The sequence below is a fragment of the Oenanthe melanoleuca genome, chromosome 3 (assembly GCF_029582105.1).
Source record: "Oenanthe melanoleuca isolate GR-GAL-2019-014 chromosome 3, OMel1.0, whole genome shotgun sequence".
NCBI classification, from domain to species: Eukaryota; Metazoa; Chordata; class Aves; order Passeriformes; family Muscicapidae; genus Oenanthe; species Oenanthe melanoleuca.
The window spans coordinates 94,675,546-94,698,885 of record NC_079336.1 but is presented as its reverse complement, the minus strand read 5'-3'; the positions used below and the strand labels follow the sequence as shown (position 1 = coordinate 94,698,885).

At 40.1% G+C, this 23,340-nt stretch overlaps 2 protein-coding genes across 7 annotated transcripts; one reads left to right on the top strand and one right to left on the bottom strand.

The window, feature by feature from the left end:
* The first annotated feature begins 124 nt into the window (after positions 1-124).
* On the top strand, positions 125-19,937 carry SPDYA (speedy/RINGO cell cycle regulator family member A). Of its 6 annotated transcripts, XM_056487747.1 has the most exons (9): positions 125-1,051; positions 2,269-2,366; positions 3,650-3,762; positions 11,426-11,672; positions 12,672-12,730; positions 12,983-13,068; positions 14,676-14,847; positions 15,703-15,994; positions 17,230-17,408. In XM_056487747.1, exons 2-9 carry the CDS (start codon positions 2,318-2,320, stop codon positions 17,316-17,318), a joined length of 1,107 nt encoding a protein of 368 aa, XP_056343722.1. In that variant the 5' UTR covers positions 125-1,051; positions 2,269-2,317; the 3' UTR covers positions 17,319-17,408. The 6 variants fall into 6 exon arrangements, 3 of the variants coding, with proteins under 3 accessions (XP_056343722.1, XP_056343721.1, XP_056343720.1); XM_056487746.1 differs by lacking the exons at positions 12,983-13,068; positions 14,676-14,847 and having other exon boundaries at positions 17,230-19,937; XM_056487745.1 differs by lacking the exons at positions 125-1,051; positions 12,983-13,068; positions 14,676-14,847 and having other exon boundaries at positions 1,683-2,366; positions 17,230-19,937.
* TRMT61B (tRNA methyltransferase 61B) lies at positions 17,500-23,338 on the bottom strand. The gene is made up of 7 exons (XM_056487744.1): positions 22,766-23,338; positions 22,575-22,677; positions 20,378-20,568; positions 19,137-19,228; positions 18,496-18,731; positions 17,801-17,881; positions 17,500-17,615 (listed from the first exon to the last, which is right to left on the bottom strand). The coding sequence occupies exons 1-7, from the start codon at positions 23,261-23,263 to the stop codon at positions 17,572-17,574; spliced, it is 1,245 nt and encodes a 414-aa protein (XP_056343719.1). The 5' UTR covers positions 23,264-23,338; the 3' UTR covers positions 17,500-17,571.
* Between the last annotated feature and the right edge of the window lie 2 nt (positions 23,339-23,340).

Here is a 23,340-nt window from a genome sequence, read left to right as displayed (position 1 = left end):
GGCCCCAGCAGCGCCTCTCCTGCGGAATGGGCAGGGGGAGCGGCCGGGCGAGGGGCGTTCTGAGGCGCGGCCGTGCCCGCTTTTTACCGGGGCTGCGAAACCACCCCGCCTGTAGGAGCACCCCGCCCGGGCGGAGGGGCGGCGCGGGCAGCCGGGGGACAGCTGCCCCGCCGGCGGGGGGAAAGTGTTAGTCATCCCGGGAGCTCCCGGGCGTGTTTGCCCTGTGACACACGGGCAGAGGGAGCAGAGCCCACGGCCCTCCCGGCTCCGGCTTCCCGCTGACCTTCGGAGCACGGAGCAGCCCTGCGGTCTTTGCCCTGGCCTGGTGGCCCCGGGCTCTTCCCTCGGGACAGGCGGGTGGTGTTTGCGCTGCCCTCTCGGCGGGCTGAGAGCGAGCAGGGACTGCTCGCACTTCATAGTGGGCTTTGTTCGCATCCGCGGGTGCCGCGCGAACGGCTCCGTGCTTGACATGAATTCTGATAATTCCTCAGTAAATTAAAAAGCAAGCGATTTTCTCTATAGAATTAACACTTCCATAAGGATCTCAACTGATTATGTGTTATGTGGTTTATCTGTGGTTTTGGCTCCTTTCTAGAATACATAGTAGATGTCTCTACTTCAAGGTCGTTCTGAAGATACACGCTCCTGGTGCTGCGGTAGCTTTATTTCTTCGCTCAGGAAAAAGTTCTGAGTGTTTTGTCTCTGAGCAGCGCAGCTCTGTGGGAACCTACAAAATGGGAGGTAGTACCAGAGCACTGCCAGGTTTCCGAGGAGCCAGCTACAGGCTTTAAGATGGCTTTCCAAAGTGTAAAAGTAATGCCAAAATGGAAGACAAAAGATAGGTATGGTACACTAGCAATGCTTTGTGAACCTTGAGATTATTTATTCAGTTAAAAAATATGCATAGATCTTTCTGAAAGATATATTAGCACCCTAGAAAAACAAGTTATTTTACTACAGGATAAAACCAGAATGATATTCTGCCCAAAAACTTGAAGCTTCCCCTTACCGGTTTGGTGTACAATAAAAACATGTTTCTGCTTTTGTACACGTAGGTGTCAGTAAGTGAAACAGTATGAAAATTTTGCATGTTTGAAAGTGAAACTGCCAGTGAACTATCTTAGTGTCTGTGCACAGCTGCGTTTGTGTTGTACTTGGTTTTATAGGTTCTTTTTGTCCTCAGTGCCCTGCTGTTGTCTCAGATGGGTCCAAGTTAAAGGACTGCTCTTTGGATTTGCTCCTGGTACAGCCTGAATCAGAGTTTTGCGGCATTTATCTTGATCCTTTCTGTGGTTTTGCATGGTTTCTGACTGATAAGTATATTCTTCTGCTATGCTTACCAAAGGCTCAAAAGGAAAGCTTGACCTAGCAATATGAAAACCTGGGAAGACTACAGTCTCAGATATGGATGTCTTGCATTGCTTTCATTGAATGACAGTATTTTCCAGAAAGATGAGTAGGATCAATAAGCTCAGAAATGCCTGCCTTACCATAAACCTCTTATTCCGTGTTAAAGTACTGGCTTGTCTGAGATGATAAGAGCTGTCTTGTCATTATCAAGTTGCCTAGCTGACCTATGTAAGCCTTGATAATAGGGACCAATAAATTTTATGATAGGCTTTTACCTTTATTTTATTTGGTTTGTTTTTTTTTTGTTTGTTTTTTTTTTTTTATACGTAAATGTCGAGAACAGAACTGGGTACAGCTAGTCCTCTTTCTTCTTCTTCTTCTGATTCTTGTTCTGTATAGGTAAACCTCTGTGCCTAGTTTTACAAATCAAAGCAGTCTTGAAATCTTGGAGTGACTACTGCTGAAAGTTGCCCTACTTCATTCTATAATCACCTTCAAATGCCACATAGATATCATTGTTTTAAAAATATAGCTATAACCTTTAATATCTGCTGGCTGAATGGTCTTAGGGTATTTATGTGGACTAGAACCTCTCACAGTGTATTTTGGCACTCTTGTGTTGTGACAGGTAGCAAAATGTGAGTTAGCACTTGTAGAAAGTGCAATGGTAACTCTGCTACAAACATAGGTGCCTCATGCTTGTTTTTTTAGTATAGCATTTAATTTGGCTTCAGTTTGCAGGGGCTAATAAGGACCTTGCTACCTCTGGTCTCATCAGATTTCGAAATGTGAAGAAGTTATTGTTTAGATGTTGCTCAGTATTTTTGAAGGAGAGTTGCTCTACATGAGGTCATTCACCAGCAAGGCAATGGAAATGAGGGACCATTCACAGCAGAGTTAATCTTATCCTCTTCCCAGGTTATTTTGAGGGCAGCTTCTCAATAGAAACAAAGTCAGTGGAGCAGACATGAGGCTAAACAGGTACAAGGGCCTGAGTGTTGAAGTTTATTACACAGGTACCTTGGTGTCTGGAGGGTTGGGAGGCAATGTCATTTTTGTACCTTTTGTGGTCCTTGTACCTCTTTGTGCTGAAATACGTGACCATGTTCAATGGCTATTCTATATTAACTTTTCTCAGCACACAGCTCTAAAGGTAAGGCCCTGCATATTGGTTATAAACAGCATGATTTTATCGGCTGCTGGAGATACCTCCTCTTATTGAATAGCTGACTGCTGATTAGGCACTGCAGTGTAGGCTAGTTGTGGTTTACCCTTATTAAAGCATAATTATAGCTCAGACAAATTATAATTTAAATGATTCGAGCACATTTCTGGCTCTACTATATAGCAAAAAGAAAAAAGTTTTGGCCACCAAACTCTACGCACATGGAGTATGTAAACTCATGTGATCTGTAATTTTCTACTTTTGCTCTGTGATTTACATCAGATCCAGATCTGTTTGGAGGATAAAGTATTAGTTCACTAAAATACTCAAGAGGCATTGATTCTAGGGGGAGATTTTCTATTGACTTGAGTGAATAGTGAATCTGATCCAAGGAGGTAAATCCAGCTCTTTCTGAAGCCAGCAAGAATTAGTGTGATACTGGGATATGACATGAGGTCATTTCCAGGTCTTGGCTAGAAATCAGGTAAGTGGGCTTTGTGAAACTCCCCAGGCACAGAAAAGCGACGGAATCTGCTTTCAGGGAAAGTCGCAAGGATGTGTGAGTCACTCCCGAAGTATCAGGAAACGATGCAAGGTGGGGCTGTGACATGCACTGTGGTCAGCAGATCAGAGAGATGAGAGGAGAGAGCGTGATCAATGCCACTGGGGTATTTGGCAATCTCGGTCTAATTGAGATTCTTCGGAGACTGCAAACCTGATTGGTTTTGGGTGTACCCTCCTAAAGATAACCAGAGTATCATCCCTAGAAAATAGGTCGTGGATGATACCAATTGTGAAGCATAGTCTTATTAGTATTTTTCTAACAAAATTAATGGCTTTTGAAAATTCATTTCTTTCAACTGGCTAAGCTGACAAAGATAGAAACAATCAGAAACACTGATGCTCAAAAGTGCCAACAGTTATTTTGGACAGCATATATTGCTACATATATCATTATATTATAGACTTGCTCAGGAACTTTTTATTAGGACAGCTTCAGAATGTTTGCATTAATTTTTTTTTTTTTTTTTGGTCAAACTTCATCATCTGCATAGAATGAAACCTTGAAAGAACTGTAGGAAGAAGACAGTGTTGAGAAATTATGTACAGTACCTTATCCATTATGTGTTTCAGAAGATTCCATGTTGTCACAAATCGACACATGCTGCTGCTCAAAGGACTGTAATACAACTGGTGCTTCTATGTATTTTGTTTTTCCTGCCCGTTTGAAAACTAACAGAAAACAGGTAAGTCTTGTTGTACTGATTTGAATAATGAGAACATTTGGAATCCTGGAAAACTTAAATGTCTTGGCCATATGAAGCTGGTCAAGTATAGAGCCAATAAGAAAATAAATGAGCAGTCATGTCTTTCTGCTAGACTAACTACTGTAAAAAACACTTTTTAAAAATATGGGGGAAAAAGCTATTTTACATGTTTGGGTCTTTTTGGTCTGTTTCTAGATCATGACTTGTTTTTTTAACAGTAACACAGTGTTTGTGCACTTTGACAAAACTGTCATGCACGCAGAAGATGGAAATTAGTTCAGAGGCCGTGGCAACCCTCACAAAGCTGTCTTTGGCTTCAGAAGCCCACAGCTTGGGACTTTACCAGGTTGGAGACCTTTGAAAGTAAGAGTAGCTACTAAGAGGTACAGGGCTGTTGGTTCAGAGGTTCATAAAACTAGACAGGGTGTAGCCACAGGAGAGAAATGCTCATGCAATTGATGTATGTTCTATTTGTGTCTTTGAGGATTATAGAAACCAGCCTGTCTGATACGTTGTGGCATCCTCACCTCTCTGGCAGGGCTTAGTCTTAACTCCAGAGGGTGGGGCCAGTAACAGGTTTGTCACCCTCATCTTTACGTACCTGAAAATGCATCTCCATGGCTCTCACAAGGACAGCATTTTTAGAACATCTATTGTCAGCATTCAAAGCTGACAAAATAACCAGCATTAGATGTAAAAACTGTTATAACTCCTCATCCAGACTACTGCACAGCAGCGAGGCAGACATTCTAATTTCATACTGTGCCCAGTCCCTCAAGTTTGTAGAGTTTGGAAAGGGTTCAGAGGCAAAAATGAGATCACAAATTGTAGTAAAAGCAGCTCTGTTTACATTAAAATTATTTCAGTTTGGGAATTTGAGATACTTTATTCCTCCCCTTTTAGCCATTCTCTGTGAAAGAAGATACAGACAGAACTTTGTCAAAACACCTGTTGAAAACTGTTTGGGAGAGTCCTAAGTAGTTTTTAACAGGCTTGATTGCATGACAACCTCTCTGGGCTGTAGGCAGAAATGGAGTAGATGGTTATACAGAGTTGTCCTGTCTCTTAGTGTGGTGTGGTGTTATCAGAAGGCACATTAGTACTTCTGTCATAAAACCTGCCATTGGATTTGCTTGTGCTGGACTTGTGCAGGTTGCTATGGGCTGAGTGAGAGGTGGATTTAGTCTGTAACCCCCAGTAACATCCCACGGACACGGCTGTACCTGGCAGTGGGCAGAACCATATATTCCTCAATGAAAACAGGGTCACAGCATGCAGTTTCCAGGGAGCAGTTGACATGCTGTAAATCCCCACCCACTCTTGCCTCACTCTAATTTGTGTGCACAGTCATATCCCAAGCAAAGGTGAATAAATACACCCATGAGCTGGGTAGAAAATCTCATCCCACAAACACTGACACAGCGGACAGTAGAGAGTGGGGTTAAAAGAGCTGGCCATGCCATTAGTGGTTTGCTTTTTTTTGTCTCTTGCTGAAATAAATTGTTTTTGTGTTGTGACTACTTTCTCAGTTCAGGAATTTCCCTTATTTTTTCCAGTTAGCAATAGCTGTTACCAAAGTTCATCTGTTTCTCTTTGTACTTTAATTTACAGCCCTTGTGCTAGTCATTTTATTGCTTCAAACTCTGAGTGAGAGAACTTTTACAACTTGTGATTACTGAACTTGGTGAAACAAGAAAGCTTTTTGACCTGTTGTGGAGTAATTATAGAACCCATTGCTTGTAGGGAAGGGCATTCAATGTTTAACAAACTGTGGCAATTCTGATTTAACTGTGTGGAGCCTGGATCATTGGATGGGAGTTTAAAAAAAAGTAAATCCTGGACTTTTTCCAGGTCACATTTTAACTTGTCTGGTTTTAGTCTCTGAAGGGCTGTCCTTGAAGTTCTGCCTTCCCTGAACTTGATGCCTGCCTGCTGAACTTGATGCTGCTCCTTTCCTAGCAGTACAAGAGCATGGGTGCCAAATTATTCCACATAAAAACAATTTCCTCTTGCTTCAGAAATTATAGCTACACTACTTTTGATTAAACCTTTCATGGGGTGAGTATTTGAAAGCCATGCCATGTAAATATGGCTCTTGACAACAGAAAAATTGTCCTAATTACCACTATTGTTTTATATTATAGGGGCTGTGGTCATGGACAAAGATTCAATTGTGTTCAACAGTATAAAAAAAGAGAATAAATAGATACTGTGTTTAAACGAGCTTGTGACCTGATTTATGTGACTAGCAAACTTTGAAACTGGAAAAAAAGATTAGAAAAATTTGGTGAAATTTACACACTTTGCCTAGTTATAGAATCATAAGCCAGCTAGCTAAAAGTTTGAAGGCTCCCACCTATTTTTTAGCCACTCAAACAGCTATTATTTAGGAAACCTGCCTTCAGGAAAAGAATTAGGATGTTAATTTGAAAGCACCAATGTTTTTCTACTTTTGATGTCCATAGATAAGATATATTTCCTGGATAATAGGCTCCTTGAATGTTTTGTAGTTTAGTATATTAATGTGTAGATAGACATTACATCAGTGATACAAAGCACTTGTGTCATTTGCCAGATGGAATGAAACACTTTCTAGCTAATGCCGTTTTGTAAAAATGATTTCTTAAGTCAAGTTCTTGAAACTTTCCCTGTTCAGCTACATATTCACCTGGAAGATTTTTGAAGTCTGGTGTTTGTTAGTTCTGAGAGGGGAAAGGGGGAAGTTCCCATTTTCCAGTGTGAACGTAGGCAATCCAGTCCCTCTGCGCATGCACAGCACATGGGCAGCGCCCTGGGCACAGTTGCACACACCTGCTCCTTGCTCCTGCACCTGCCTCTCAGGAAGCCTCCTGCTCCTGGCAGCTGGAACAAATGGCTCCAGGGCCATGGAGGCAGAGAGGAGTCCTGTTTATGAGGGCTCTTTGCACAATTCAGCATGAAAAAACGGCATGGACACAAATATAGCCATGGTTATTAAATACTTGCAAGTCCAAAATGCAATCTTCGGCGGCTAAAAAACAATATGGTGGATGATGTCAGAAAGTACAAAAAACACTTAAAGGAAAAACACGGCAGATAATCTCCTTTCCCTTTAATGTGAAATATGCATGGCTAGTTTTGAGTTACTGATGTTGAGAGATCACTCATCTTTTGTGACATGATGGTGAAGACCTAATGTAGCCTATCTCATCTATTTATTTTTACAGAGAAATTGGAACTCTTCAGAGAAGACTACTTTGTTTCTTTTACAGCCAGCGCACAGGTGCCAATCCTTAAAAATAAATCTTAAAGGCTTCCCCTGTCTGCTTTGAATTAGTTAAGTTCATACAAGATATATCAGTCTATTTACAGTAGGAATGAACAAGTTCAGACTTATGTCCCAGGTATTTTATGGAGGTTTGTTGCTGCAGAGAGCTTGGCTGTTTTGAGGTATGCAGGAGCAGCATGTTTAAACATGCACTGTGCTTGCTGGCAGCCTCCCCTTTCCTTTACCATTTGCTCTATTACTCTAGTCACTACACTTCTTGTTCACTGCATAATTTCCAAATAATTTTTTCCTTCTGTCTCCTGAATTTCTCAGTACCTGAGAATAACCACAGCTGTTCTGCAACTGAAATATTAGAAAACACTGCTGTATGCACAGATGTTCTTTTCCAAAACAAAGCTGGAAACAATTTTCCTGCCCATTCATCCATCAGTGACATTCACATAAGTGGCACTGAACCATTTTTAATTTTAATCATACTGTAACATTTGTCAAAAGCAAGGATTAAATGTAAGTAACCTTTCCAGTATCCATGCTTACTACTCCAGTAGCAAACTGGTAAACTGTGTTCAGCCTGTTATGCTTAGTCCTAGTCCAGACACCATGATGTCCTAATAATTTGTTTCACACAACTCATCTAAATTCTTACTCTCTTCCCACATATAAAACAGGTTTCTAGTGACAGATGTGGGTTCAGGTGGTTCATCTGTTCTTCTTTAACTTTAGTTTACTCCTGTGACTTTACTCTGAAATAATTAACCTCCTGTCCAAAGCTTACTGTTTAGTTGTTTCATGTTTCAGTTTCACTATGGGTCTTTAGGAATGGAGCTCTCAGTCCATGAGTTTTTCCTTTGGAATGTATTCAATTGAGAGGCCAGGTTCCCCCAGCAGGATCAGCAGTCATCTCTACAGGGAAGAGAGAGGTTTTTTCCCCTATTTTGCACTCTGCAGGAAGTAGGAAAAGTCTCTAACTGAAAAATACATATTTTATTTGGGATAATGATCTGTATTTACAAGAATGAATGGTGGTCCTTCATGACTTTCTTTGAAAAGAATGACCAGGTGTTTTACCTGGGGTACTTTATCTTTCTTAGGAAAAAAAAAAATCACTGAAAAGGATATCAGGGGCCAAACATATTTTAAATAATATAATTTCATAGCAAAATATATTTTGATATAGAAAATATCAAAATCTGAAAAAAGTATGTATATCCTGAATGTAATTTATAAAAATACTATTCCTGTGTTTTTCTTCAGTGATGCTTCTTAATTTATCTATAAAAAACTCATTCGCTGGAAAATTTTAAGTCCTTTTTTTCATTTAAGAGGATCAAACTGCTCTGCAGCTGCCTTTTTGGACCAAATTCTTACTAGAAATATAACTATATCTCATATAATTGAGTTCCAGTGCATATATGGAAGGTTTTTTTCCCCCCCAAAATAAGATTTTGTAAGAATCCTAGGTCTTTCAAGTCCAAGTCTTAGTAATTTTATTCATATAAATATGATATAAAATAAGAAAATATATTCACATATTTATGTTTATATTATTTATAAGTGTGTATATTAAAAATGTAATTTCAAGCGGTGATTATATAGAGATGAAGAGTGGCTAAACTGATTTAACGACCACCTCCAGAAAGGGTTAGGAAAGAGGCACAACATGAAACCCCGTGTATTAAGCTGGACAAATGCTGCATTGTATCGGTTCAAATCGCTGGTGGTGAAACAGCGCTCCCTGATGTCCAGCAAGAGACTTGGGAGTCCAAAAGCTCCACTCTTCCCGATATTCTTGGATGAATTGTTCAACAACCTTCTGAAAGTTGTAGTTAATAAAAAGCCAAGTTGGGAACCAGTTAATTGCATTATCTCATGCAGAGGACTTAGAGTCAGGTAAAGTTCTGTTTCTTTATTTTCACGGTGTTCAGAGATCAGCCTTTTCATGTTGATGTTTTTCCATAATGCTTTCAAGTTGAATCCTTGAGAGTTCCAGACATTCTCACAGCTCTCTCCCACAAGTTCAGTTTCCTTGAGAGCCTGATCCAATGTTTTGCAACATTTGTAATAGTGTCTGAATCAGAGCAGACACCTCAGTTCTGGCAGGCTGGGGACAATACATGGGTGGAAGAGTCACAATACTGTTCAATAACTTGATTGTGACAGATTTTTGAGTGAAAAAACAAGTATTTTAATATTTTGTTGCAGAACCACCAGCCCAAAAATTATTTTAGAAGTAGGAGACCTACTGGAAGCTCTGTAGATTGACATTGTAAGTCACTTTTTATGGATGTAAAGGTGTAAAGAATAAGGAAGTATGCATGTCACAATTATCATTGAAGTTTCATGTTTTGCAGTAGGGGAAAAAAGATTTTTTTTTTCCTGGTCCTAAAGATTTAGATGGTTATGTGGAAGCTTCTGTAACCCGCCTCTCCTCTGTTTCTCACACTTATCAGATGAACAGTAATTAATTGATGAGGACTTTGAATTCCGTAGATGAATGCAAAAGAGAGAACAATTAATGCAGGGTAACTCACTGTGAATAAGTATCCAAGAAGTGAGAACCTCAAAGAAAAAGACTTTTGCCCTGCCCACCTTGCTGTCAAGTTTTCTGATTTCAGCCTGTTCCATACAGATATGTTGTTAGTTGGTACATTTACCACTTGGTATGTTTTTTATCTCTCTCCCTGATCAGAAACTTGGCATAATCTTTCCCTGAATATCCCAGAGCATGCAAATAATGTAGCAAATTATTAATAGAAGATGAGGAAGGTGTAAAGAGGCCTCTCTTCTCATTACTATAACCAATGAGGCCAGTTACACTTTAATTGGCCTGCACAGGGGGAAACAATGAAAATGGATGTCTTGCCTAAGATATCTTCCTAAGATAAATCTTTAGCTCTTCTGAGAAAAAGCATCAGTAAGATTTCACACTGAATCTTAGTAGCAAAGGGATTTTTTTTTCAATCTTCTTGTTACATTTCAACAGACTGCCTCAGACTAATTGCACACTACTACTCGCATTAATTGCCTCTGTAGAAAGGCAGCAGCAGGGTATCCTGTACCTCTGTCTTTAAAGATCTTTAGAGTCGGGTCCTGGGGAGATACTTATCATCCTGGGTAATGTCTTAGCCATAGAATGATTTGGGTTTGGAGGGACCTTAAAGATCATCTCGTTCCGATGGGCTGGGTGGGTCACCTCCCGCTAGGCCAGGCTGCTCAGAGCCCCATCCAGCCTGGCCACGAGCACTGCCAGGGACGGGGCAGCCACAGCTTCCCTGGGCACCCTGCCTTGTCACCACTCTGACAGTAAAGAACTTCTGCCTGGGATGGATGTTTTGCAGCGCTGTCTGTCGGGCTGGAAAGCCCAAGCCGGGCTTGCCGCCCTCTGAGGGTGGCGAGGCGAGCAAGAGGCGGCACCGCCCAGCCCAGCGCCCCCGCTCCCATTGGCTGCCGCGCTCCGGGCGGCAACAGGAGGGGCGGGAGCAGAGAGCGCGCCGCCACCCGATTGGCTGGGGCCGCTGCCCCGCGCCCGCTGATTGGCTGCGAGACGCGCCGCTCGGGCGCTCAGGCGTGAGGCGCGGCGGCGGCTGAGGGCGGCGCGGAGGGGCGGGAGCCGCACTCGCCGCCTCGCCTCAGGGCCCTCTGTGTTCGTGCGGGGCCGCCCGGGAGCTGGGGAGCCTCGTGGGTTGCGGTGAGCCAGCCTCCAACAGCGCCCTGCCCAGAGACCTACTATATACATTTAATCCCGTAAATTAATCCGTGAATACGTGTAATTCCGGCAAAAAACACCCTTCCTCGCTATCCATTTGATATCCCCTTAAATTTTGCCGTTGCAATCACCACAGGTACGTTTCCTTGCTTGTGCCTTCAGGGTATGTGCAGCTTGACACGAGGGATAAGTTTAATTCCCAAAGGCAATTAGGAGCTCAAGACTTGATTTTAATGTTTCATGGCTCAATCAACAGTTCTGCTGTGTTTATGCTATTAATATTACTTTAAAAAAAAGACAAAATCACAAATTGGAGGAAAAAACACAGGTTTTTTGGTAGATCTGTGTGGAGCTACAAGGACCTGACAAACAGCTACTTTTCCTGGAAAGACTCCTTTTTTCCATTTTCCAAAGTTGACTAGAAAAAACAAAATTGAAGGCTCCTTCTATTGGGGAAAAATAAAACTTTATAAAATTAGACCTAAATCAAAGAACTCTACGTGGCTGTCTTAGGGCGCAGACTTAGATAGATGATCAGTACTGATAAAATTAATTTTCCATCATCTGACATACAAACTCTACTGAAACATTTCATGAGAACAAATAGAAATGTACTAGTGCTGAAACTGACTATTTTTGTAGTTAATTTCTTCTTATTTTTTTAACAGGAACCTTTGCTTAACGAAATGAAACACAATCTGGTGTGCCAGACACCTCCCACTGTCACTGTTCATGTAAAAGCAAGTGCATCCAGATCACATCAGCAAAAAAAACTTACTAGACTAAAGCGACCTGCTTTTAAAGGCCGTCAAGGAAATTGTGAAAAAGGGGTTCCTAGTCAGAAATATAAATGTCCCAAGGGACCATGTCTAGTTATTCAGCGTCAGGAAATGACAGCTTTCTTTAAATTATTTGGTAGGTTAATAATGTGAGATATGAAGTGACTGAACAGAATATTTTATAAGCTCAGTAATTTTGAGAGTGCTTTTTATGTCAAAACTAATGGCAATTCTTTATCAAAATGTTTTATTGTTGTACTTTGGTATATAAATATTTAATGCTTAAGTTAAAAGTACAAGGGTTACCAAACTGATGAAAAGTATATTCTTTTAAATTTAAAATGAAACCAAAGTGTTTTGCTACTTTTTATTTTATGATAATTTTCCTTCCTATTTTCTCTTATATTTCAACAAATATATGTAAAACAACGTGTATCTTGTTTTATGTGAGGCCTAGAAAAGGACTCCTTGTCTCTTAAACGTGTTATTTACTGTGGGAATAAACACCTGGGGGAAGAAGTGGAACGGGAAGTTGATCTAAGGAGTTGGAGTATCTCTTCTTTGTTCATGTCTCTTTCATATAAAGTTTTGTATTTATTTAATTTAGCAAAGACTTTAAGTAATAGTGGAAGATTACAGCTGGTTTTTATTTGACCCTTAAATACAGCAGTGAAGGAGAGAGAGTTCGTGGTAATTACAGTACCTGGTCATGGATAATGAAGCACTGACCAAAAAATAAGCAAGTATTGCTCTATAAAGGCTGCCAGGTAATCAAGGTGCAGGATCCCAGCAGTAGTTCCTCTGAAATAATGCTGTGCTATTGCCTGGAAGCATGTAATGCAGGAAGAAATTATGCAAATAGAAAAAAAAAATACTGGTTATTTTTCACTTTTACCTGCTGTTACTGAGAATGGATGAAATGCAGTCAACAGATTTTCCACCTTACCTTTCTGGTAGAGTTTTCTTCCATCATGTATGCTTTTTTCACACTTGACCTCTCCTCCTGCATCAATTTCTCTGTTCCCCCACTTCTTTTCTTTTATTTGGTTTAATGAAAGACCAGCTGTTATTTATTTATACCTTCTAACATAAACAGTTTTGGTGTTGTAAATGCTACAGCTTTCTCTTGTTACAGATGATGATCTAATCCAAGATTTCCTTTGGATGGACTGTTGCTGTGAAATTGCAGACAAAGTAAGTATATTTCCTTCCTAGCTAATAAACATACATTGAGCACGAAATCTGCCCTTAATTACTTGACACTTTAATGCAAATACAGAATATAATCTTTTTCTAATGGTTTCACATGGAAGTTTAAAGAAACTTAATTAATGCTTTCCTCATTGTTAAAAATGATGAAAATATCTTAGTGGAAGATGTGTGAATCAATTTAGGAATTCTACATCTGAATAACACATTGATGCTTCATTTTACATTTTAAAACAGTATCTCTTGGCAATGACTTTCGTTTATTTCAAGAGAGCCAACTTCACACCAAGGGAGCATACCAGAATCAATTTCTTTGTGGCTCTGTAAGTACTTTAAAATTATCTGGTTTCATTAGGATGCACTTTGCATTACTTCTTTATGACACTGATAATTATGTGATGAGACTTCCTTGAGGCAATATATAAACAACCTGATCTAGGGGGTGACATCCCTAGGGGATGGCAGGGGAGCTGCAACTAGGTGGTCCGTTAAGTCCCTTCCAACCCAAACCATTCTCTGGTTCTATGATAATCTCTACACACTGTACATAAACAGTGCAAATTCACCATTCTTCCTGTGATGGAACAAGCTTGAGTAGCAGACAGGGGTTGCTTGCATTGGTGTAGTGACACACACAGTGGCATTCTGCCTACCAAACTGAATCCCAGAGCTTTTTAAAGCATTACAGGAAATATATGCAGGACAATACACAGAAACATACATGTGGCTCACAGGTGCTCGTATAAAACCCAATTTCATATCTTTGCTGAACTTTAAGGCATTTGTATCAAAACATTTCACCATGACAGGCATCTCAGGCGTAACTTGATATTAAAGTTTTTGTCAACGTGGTTTGAATCAACAGTAAAAAATATTGTTAAAGAATTTGTGGTAACTTTTTTGAACAGTTGTAAAATGCCTATACTTTGAAACAGTGGTGGAATCAGTAATTCATTTTTACTAGGCCTACATAACCCTCTGTATCTGGCTATACCTGCAGAGGGTTCTGCATTTTCTTTCACAGTGTTATGGCGTTCAGGTCACCTTTTTTGGTAACATCATTTCTCAGGTGCTCTGATTTGCACACTAGTGCAGGGGCAAAGGTGGCTGTTCCTTCTACTGTCACTGCTACTGTGGGTGACATCCACAGAGAAAGAAGGGAGCCCTCTAACTCCACTGAAGGTGGAAAAGCCAGGCCAGAACAGTGAAAAGATTAGAAGGGGACAAAGGGTCTGGTGAGACTGGGACTAGAGAGAATACTGGGGTCAGGAGCAAGTGAGAAAACTGGAGAGAAGATTAAAAGTCCTAATTTTTTCAAGTGTGATTTACAGGAGTTTAGTATCAGGCAGATCCAGATAAAAGTAAACATTTTCCTGTTGTCTGAGAAGACAATCCAAAATTAAAAGTAACAGAAGTGAACAAAGGGAAGAACAGAAACATTTTAAAAAATTACTTCAGTTTTTAATTTATAACTGAAGGTAGACCTGTATTTAGTTGTTTGCTCCTAATTTAATATGAGCATCGTAATTTTCCAAGAATAGGTAAAATCCATAAAATAAGAAATTGAAAGTTTAAGATTTCTGGATAGTTTTAAGCATTTTAAATTTAATTAATTTAAAGAATGAATCAGAAAATGCTCATTTTAGTTCAAGGCTTTCTTGTCAGCTTGGAGAAAGACGTCAGGATGTGTTAGTTCTTGCTTATCTACTAATTTACGAAACTCTAGGGTAAAACTATTTTTATAAAACCTTGGGTTTTTTTACCCAAAAGATGCATATGGAACTAATTAAGAAAATACTGTATTCCAGAGAGGAGGCTGTATTTTGCTAGTGTTTTTCCCTATGTCTGTTATTTTATGTTAGAAATCATTCTAATATAGTGGTTTAAGATTGAATAATATTTACAAGCATAAACATATATATATTTGAAGGTATCTGGCAAACACAGTTGAAGAAGACAATGAAGAAGCAAAGTATGACATTTTCCCATGGGCTTTGGGCAAAGCCTGGAGAAAGCTCTTCCCTGATTTCTTAAAGTTAAGAGATCAACTGTGGAGTAGAATTGACTACAGGGCTATTGTAAGCAGACGCTGCTGTGAAGAGGTAGGGAGGGAGATTTAATATTGTAGATGCTGAAATCACAACAATTAACACCAGCTAGCAATTTAGCTCTGTACAGTTTCTTCCCTAATGTAAACAGATGATCCATGGGAAAGAACAGATGCTGCTAACATGTAACGGTCCATTTATTCTCCATGATATTTTTTCCTTCTCCATTTAAAATACATTGTTTGAAACTGTGTTTTTAAAGTAAACTGGAATATTTTGTATTGCACTACGCTTAAAAGTGAAGTTTCTATTGGCTAGAATCTACTCCATGAAAATGTTTTTTTATTTAAAACCTACCTTCATTTGTTTCACTTCATCCACTTTAGAAATAATTTTGTGTGCTTTACAACTTGTAAGAAAAAAAAATATACTCCTCACTTTTCAGGTGAAGTGTGTATCTGGAAAAACCCTTGTCATGCTCTAAGTACATAATGTTTACTTCCAGATGGTGGAAAAGTATTTATTCTATTTACTCTAGAGGCCCATTTCTGAGGATGGGATTAGATACTATGGGAAAAGCACAAGGAACAAGGCAAGTGCAGGCTGCTTTTCCTTGCAAACCCTCCCAGCTTCCCACCGTCGTTATTTCAGTGATGATGAACACTGTCAGTTGAAGTTTAGGAGCTGTCCAAAGACACCATGTTGTGCCAACATCCCAAGCATGACCTGGTGTTTGATACCTGACTGGTATCAGGATTGCTTACTCCTGCCTAAGGGAGCAGACTTCAAAGTGGGACAGTATGGGTGAGATAAGATGCCCATTTCAGCTATGTTAATTCCCTGCCATGCACTAACAGGATCTCTGGTTTTCAGCTGCATGCTTTCCCATTACTCTTCCTGATCCCATAGGTGATGGCTATCGCTCCAACTCATTACATCTGGCAGCGGGAGCGCTCTGTGCACCACAGCGGAGCTGTGAGGAACTACAACGATCAGGTGCAGCTGCCCCGAGGCCCCAGCGCCACTCCCACAGACTGCCAGCTCTGCGGCAAGAAAGGCAGATTTGTGCGCCTCGGACTGTCATCGTCCTCCTCGTCTTCTGACACTCTGGAGATGACAGAGTTACACTCGTCCCAGAAATCCAATCACACCTTTGCAAATGAAAAAATGCTCATCGACTCTCCTTCTTATAAAGCCAAAGGTATGGTTTAATATTGTGAATATATTGAGTCTCTTCATGTTGCTTTCATCTACTACAGTAGATTTTGGGAGCATTTCAGTCTACTTAGGCATTTGTTACTATTCTTGCATTATAAATGAAATTGAGAATAGCATTTTAAATGCTTATGGATTGGCTGGAACAATAAGAATACTGGTGTGTGCAAAGTGAGTTAAAGTGCTCTTGCTGAGAGGATGTTTTCAGAAACTGCAGGATACTCAGTTATGGTATAGGTTTGGACGTAGGTTAAATCACAATTCCCATTTTCCTCTAAGTATCTCATTTGTTGACAACTGATACAAGACTTTTAATACTGGGGTATGAGTAGAAAACAAGAGCTTACTGTGAGAATTGTTTATGTAATTGAATCTCTGCCTATTAATCTACTCACAATTGCATCCTCAGCCATTGCATTAGGATCCTCCGCTAGATACAGCAGTTGTGGGGCAAACCCATTATTAAATTTATAATTAAAAGTGAAGCACACTTGAGATGTAAACTTCCTCAGGCATCTGCATAAGGCCTCAGCTCTGCAAAGATACTCTCCTGTACTTAACCAGGACAGAGTTCCTAATATACTTACCTACCACACAGGTAGTTATTTATAGCTCTGTATATTTTATTTGCATATGTTCTCGCTATTATCAAAATTTTCACTGCTACAGTAAGATTGTTTTTGACAGTTTTAGTACAAATGTAATTCTCAAGAGATCCCTCAGCTTTGAAAAATTTGGCATTTGAATATTTCCTGAGAAACAAAGAAAATCAGGTGTTTACAAAACATAATTTAATAATTTAATGTGTTAAGCATCACCACTTGCTCAGATAAGACCCAAAATAACTTAAAATTAAGTCTGTTTTTACTTGAGAGATCTTGCTTCTCTGACAAGGGACAGAAAAAACTGTGTTTCCTCCAATGATTTGAGAATACTTTGTATGAAGTGAATTTCACAATTAACCAGGCAACTTGCAGCACAAGTGCTGGAAGGGAACCAAAGCTGTGCCTGTCAACAACTGTTTTGATTTTGAAATAAGCACAGCTTTATCAAGTGAACACATTCAGTGAATTTCAATATCTCTTAAAGTTATGCTTCAAGAACTTTGTTCTTAAAGAAACCCACAGTCATCAGTTGGAAATCAGCAAAGTATTCATTTCAAAGGGCAGCCTTTGATTGCTTGTTTTCTTACAAAAATCTTTTTCTCCTTATTTCTGGTAGACTGTCAGAGACTGTCCAGAAAAAGGCAACCATGTAGCAGTCTGGATCAAGATAAGTCCATGGACTGGTTTACAAACAATGGAGAATAAAATGCACCTGATAAGACAGAAACAGCTACTGTGATTTGCAGAACAATCTGGGCTGCATCACAACACCAGACACGATGATCCACTTCAAATTCTTTCCTTTACATAGTGGGATAACAGTTGGTGTTTCAAACTTGATGTGAGGTCAAAATCATTACTTAAAAGTTACACAACTTGCAAAATGTAGCATCTACTTTGTTATGTTTTATTTTTTTCGGATACAATATTCACATTAGCAGTTAAGGAGGCAGCAGCATCAAGAAAGCAGTGGTCGAAACTTTCTCAGCTTGATAAGGAATGCTAATTAAAAAACAAAAGTTACTACTTTAGTATTTCAATATACAATGATTATTTTATTATTATAAGTTTTATGATTTCAGATATAGGAACATACCAAATACAAGTACAAAACACCCCAAAAGTTGGTTTATTTGAAATAAAAATACCACTAAACATTTAAGATAAACTTTTTCCAAGTGTCTCACCTGAATGAGCTTCCTGCCAGTGGGATGGTCGGGCAATGTAAGGCACTGAGTGGTTTGTTCCAGCAGCATCACTGAGTGATTCTGTGAGAAGGACATTTTTTTTTTACGTTGTTCCTAGAAGTTTAAGACCTACATGCAGACTAGAGTAGATAGTGTGCATGTAATATTTTTCCCTGATGTGTTTTCTTTTACCTATCAGTATATTCAGAACTCTTTGCAATTTGCAGATCCATACTGTATATTTACTTACAGCTGTCATATAAATATACATATAAATATGTCAGCATTTTTGGATTTGCCAGAACAGCTTAATTTTTAAACAGAGCATACTGGCCACTGTTTCTCCTAAGAAATCCTTAAGTCCATCAGGGTCCTCTAAAGCAGCTATGAGACGAATATAAAGAACTGAATTTTCTGATTTTTTTTCTGAATTTTCTTAAAAAACAAAAAATTGAAAACAGTAGTAGAAGGGCAGTCATTCTTTATTGCAGATTAAAATTTATTTTCTATTTGGCCTAGATTTTTAATAGGACACTTCAACTTAAATAGCAGTAGTCTTTTCTTAAACCTGACAAGGTCTATGCTGTCCAAAACCTTGCCTATTCTCAGCTGACCTAAGAAAACATCCTGCCTCTTCCTATATTGGATTATCAAAGTGCAGTAATAGAGTATCTCATCAGCAGTAAAGCTCTTACCATTGTATTTGTTTTCTTTGAGAACTGCTTGATCCGGAATATGGATTTCTTCATATTCATTTTGAGGTGGTTCTTCAATATTTTCTTGAGTTTCCACCACTTGGCTTGATTTGCAATGCTTGAGTTTAGCAGGGAGTACTGACCAGCTTCTGTGAGTTACCTCAATTATCTTTTCACACAAAAAAGGAAGCTTGCAGCTCCGTATTCTGTCTAAAAGGTCAATAACCTGTGTGATGCTTTTGAAGAAATGCAAAGGATAAAGTAGTATTTTGAAAACTGAAATCACAAAACCTCAGTTCTGCTGACTTTGGCATATTCTTTACCTTTGATTTTACACAAGTCCTTCAGTTTTAGGGTTAAGGAGCAACCTGGCTATTGCATTGCAGAACAGTGCATTTACTTTAAAGATGCCATAAAGCCTGAACTTTGCTGACAAGAATGAGAACATTCCCCAAGTAGATGCCAAAGGATTTGGCCAAGTGTAATTTATACTGAGTACAACTCCCAAAGAAAGCTACATCAGGAAAAGACCCAACTTTGTCAACCATTTCATTAATGCTGGATGTGTATTTCAGAAGATGCTTGGTTTTGTCCCAAGGCCAGGTAATGCCTGAATAAAGGTGCCAGAAATAAATACTTACTTTGCTAAGTACACAGCACACACCCCACCTTGTTTCAGGCTTAGGTGTACAACAGGCAGAGCACACTGAGGGTTCAGCATATCCAGAACTACCTGCAAGAGAAAGACATATTAATGTTCACTGTAAAAACAAATGTACATCTATCAATATAGCATACAACAAAGCTGGGGGAAAAAAAAAAAAAGCTTATGGAAAAGAGATGCATACAACAGCAGTATGTAATCATCAGCCAGTTTTATTACTGCCTCTCAAAACCTGAGGTGCTTACACAAAAATACTTCCACAAAATGAAAGTCTTTTCTACTTCCAAATGAATTTCTATTAAAATAGCAAGTAGCATTTGACCAACTAAGTAAGCCTCCTAGTAATTAAATCCCATAATCCTGACAGCAATAAAAACTTTTAGAAGACTACATTTACTAACACATTTGAATACCTATTTCTCAAATGTGGAAAAAAAAAAAAATTGTTCAAATGCATAAAAAGAGTGCATTATGGTTACAATGTCTAACCTGCTGTCAGTTTCAAGATTAAAAAAACTTGTGTCTTTGGCAATTTGTCTATCTGCTGGTAGGAAGGTATTCAGATTGTAGAACAATGGGATATGCAATATCTGATCCTTCCTGCAGGACTGTTACTTAAAACATTTTTTGAAATGGTATTTTTATTGTATGTTGCTTGCACCATTTAAAAAAATTTGCTATTAATTTAAAGCATTTAGTAAGTAAGTAGTTGTAAGTAGTTTGCCTTACAGGGAAGAGTGGTTAACATCAAGCTATTTTCCCCAGCATGACTCCTTTTTAGAAAATCTGTATACAAAGAAGCAGGACAGGAGAGCAAGCCATAGCATTCTCTAAATTACTTTAGTTACATTGTGATTCTATATAGCTGATAGCAGAGTGGTCACATAGTTACCTTTGTTAAAAAGGTTATGTATTCTTCTGAAATGTAATGCTTGAAATATGTATCTCAAAAAATAACAGTTTCTCAAAAAGACAAAAAAGAAAGTGAGTTGGTCTTTGTTTACAAGACAGCAGTAATTAATTGTAATATTTTTATAGTACAGCTTTGTCACTGTCAAATGAAAGCATTTGTATCTGGCAATAAAATACAATGTTTCTTTAACTGATGAGTGCCTGGATTGTTATTTCTCATGTTACACTAGATAGAGCAGCGCTAGAGATTTTCATTTATAGAGAAAAGGCACGTGTCAAATGGGAGAGTTGCTTGGATTCACTCACTGCATCAAGTGTTACAGATCTCATATCTGCAGCAGCTGTTGAAATGTCTTTAAGAATGAACTCCACGTTATCTGGCCACTCGTCCATGTGTCCCATTTCCCACGCAGAACGCCAGTGCTTGTAATTCTTCTTAGCTAAATTGTGATGATCATCTCTGATTTCATAACTTAGAACACGTCCATTGGGCCCAACTGAAACAAACAGAAGACACTCCTCACCACTTTACACTGCTGTTATAAAGATTTGGGGAAAAACACCCCAACAAAACAAAAGCAAAATCCATAGTCTATAACATAAGTACACTTTTCCATCTCCCCTTTAGGAAATTATCACATATGCAACAATATACAGAAAAAGTGCTGTGTTAATTCTTTCACAGACAGAAATCCATCAATGCACAAATGAAATAAAGCATAGTGATAGCAGTACAGACTGCTCCCAAGAAGACTCATGAAGTCACTCCTGCAGCAAAAGACAAGTTGAGCATCTGTGGCTCCTGCTAGATCCTTCTGTGTGAACAACCAGAGATACCAGCTGAGAACTCTGCACCAGTGCTCACAGCTCACAGGCTAAGGAAGCCTGCTCACTGATCTCAGCCCCACAGACAAGTTTTCCAGTGTACTCTTTGATTTACCCAGGTTTGTGTAATTTTCCTCTTACTGTCTGCAACAGCAATAAATTATTAAGTCTAAATTTACTATTCTGAAATTTAACACAAGCCAAGTTTACAATATTTCTCATAAAAGAAAAATTTTTTCTTCACACTGAAGGGGGGGGGGGGGTGGGGGGTGTCAGCCTTACCCCCGCTCATTCAAAGTATTTCCTACTTTTTGAAACTGCTTTTTAAAAAATAAGAACAAGGGGAAATAGCTAGGCAAAACTTCATTACTATGAAGCTACAGTATGTCATGTTTGCATACATCTTATTTTCCAGTTCTCAAAGATCTTAAAGTCATGGCAAATACCACTCTCTTAACTTTATCCTGTTTCATGTCAGTAGTTTCTGGGAATGATTAAAGAAAGTATAAATATAAGAAAATATAAGATTAATAATAATTTAGAAATGAATGAAATCTGTTAAATCAACAGGAATTTTGGAAATCAAATAACTCCATGGACATAGGTAAGGTGTCCAATAGATTTAAATTCTAGCATTTACCCACGTATCAGTTGTTTTCCTTGTTGGGTATCACTGGTGTGTATTTAATGGTGGCAAAAGCAGCCACCATTAGGAAACAGCAAGTCAAATCTATTTATTTCTGTGTTAGTGCCAAAGTATGTTCAGCTGTGACTAAAACTGGCTGTATTTGGTGTCAATTTAAATTCAATACATTTAAAAATAGCAATGCAATTTCATTTCTTTTTGCCACTCCTCAAAATAGAGCTGATCTGGCACACAACAACTGCACTCTTCCCCTGGATTCCAGAGTTAGCAGCATGGTAATGCCAATGATTTTGCCAACTTGGCCCATTTACAGCTAAATTAATGTGATTAGAAAAAATCTCTTGGACAAGACTGAAAAGTGAGAGGAATAATTGTCAAGTTCAGGTGTGCCTGTATGAAATGGCCACAGTAGGCTGAATACCGAAGGCAGAAAAATCAGTTGCTGTATTTAGCAAGATCTAGCTTTTGCCATAGCCAGTAGCAGGAATTCCATCTCTTTGGGTTTGGGGTCTACCTGTAGGGCAAGATGAGGAAAGCTAGACTCTTCCTTTCCCTCTCTCTAAATGCAAAGAGAAGCACTGATATTTTGTCAGCTTCTAGCTCCTACAGCAGCAACATTCGCATTGAGGATAATCCCATGCTAGCTTCAAAATCCCAACGGAACTAAAAAACCCCAAACACTAGTTTATTCCAGAAAGATGATCAGAAGAAACCAAGCAATAGCAGTAGGAGGCAAAAGCAGCAGAGGTGCAACTGCAGACATTGAAACTTGGGCCCAACATACAAGACAAGCTGGGATGGCTGAAACTCAGCTTTCTGTGAGGCCTTCAGTAACCATTTACACTACAGTCCTGTAAGCACAGTCACAACGACCCTGTTTGCAGTCCCTGTGCTGATGTCATTTTTCTTCAAGTCAACAAACTATCTGTGAACATGCGAACTGCAGCTTTTATGAGCTGAGTAGTAAGAGAACCGTAAGTATTTGGGAAAAAAAACCCGGCAAGTTAGTGTTGTCTAAAGCCAGGTTCTCACCTGCTCTTGACAGAAACAAGCTCATAGCACCAGACCCGCTGCCAGTTTCCAACACGGTGTCTCCCGGGTGGATATCCATCATCATTAAAATAGCACTTACATCCTGCGAGCGAGAAAAACACGGAACGTTACTATACGCGAAAAATTAAAGGTGAGGCTCGACCAGCGACCTGCCAGCCAGCAGCCGGTACCTTGGGGTAGGCGATGGTGGGTCCCCGCGGCATGAGCAGCACGTACTCGTCCAGCGAGGGCCGCCGCAGCAGCAGCCGCGCCCCGCCCGAGGCGCGCAGCACCTGCCCGGGCAGCCGCCCGATGATGTCGCGGTGGGGCAGCGCGCCGCTGGGGATGTTCAGCACCGCCTCCGCCGCCAGCCGGCACAGCAGCTTCAGCGGCCTGTTGTGCTTCCTCCGCATCTCCGCCAGCGCCAGCTCCCCGGCGCGCAAAGGGCTGCAACGCGGATCCGCCACCTCCTTCTCCTCAGGGGGAGCGTGAGGCGGCGGCGGCGGCGCTGCCGCGCACCGCGCCACCGCCGCCGCTTCCTCGGGCGGCAGCAGCCGCCTCACCCGCTCCAGCGGAGACAGCGAAGTCTCCCATGCCCGCCTCCGAGGAAAAGAAGAAGAGGAAGAGGAAGAGGAGGAGGAGGAGGAAGAGGAGGCAGCCGCCCGCCGCAGAGCGCGCCAGACCCTCATGGAGCGGCCGGAGGCGGGGAAAGGGGGCGTGGCTCGCGTTCGCAGCTGTCGCCCCGCGCGCCTGCGCCGCACGCCCC

What these genes read in the sequence shown, in the direction of transcription:
- SPDYA (XM_056487747.1), top strand. Translation starts at nt 2,318, where the DNA reads ATGAGGCTAAACAGGTACAAGGGCCTGAGTGTTGAAGTTTATTACACA. An exon ending in AGCTTTCTTTAAATTATTTG is followed by an intron (nt 11,673 to 12,671) that starts GTAGGTTAATAA and finishes CTCTTGTTACAG; the next exon opens with ATGATGATCTAATCCAAGAT. An exon ending in TCCTTCTTATAAAGCCAAAG is followed by an intron (nt 15,995 to 17,229) that starts GTATGGTTTAAT and finishes TATTTCTGGTAG; the next exon opens with ACTGTCAGAGACTGTCCAGA.
- TRMT61B (XM_056487744.1), bottom strand. Translation starts at nt 23,263, where the DNA reads ATGAGGGTCTGGCGCGCTCTGCGGCGGGCGGCTGCCTCCTCTTCCTCC. An exon ending in CCACCATCGCCTACCCCAAG is followed by an intron (nt 22,678 to 22,765) that starts GTACCGGCTGCT and finishes TCTCGCTCGCAG; the next exon opens with GATGTAAGTGCTATTTTAAT. An exon ending in CTGGCAGGAAGCTCATTCAG is followed by an intron (nt 17,616 to 17,800) that starts GTGAGACACTTG and finishes TTTTTTAATTAG; the next exon opens with CATTCCTTATCAAGCTGAGA.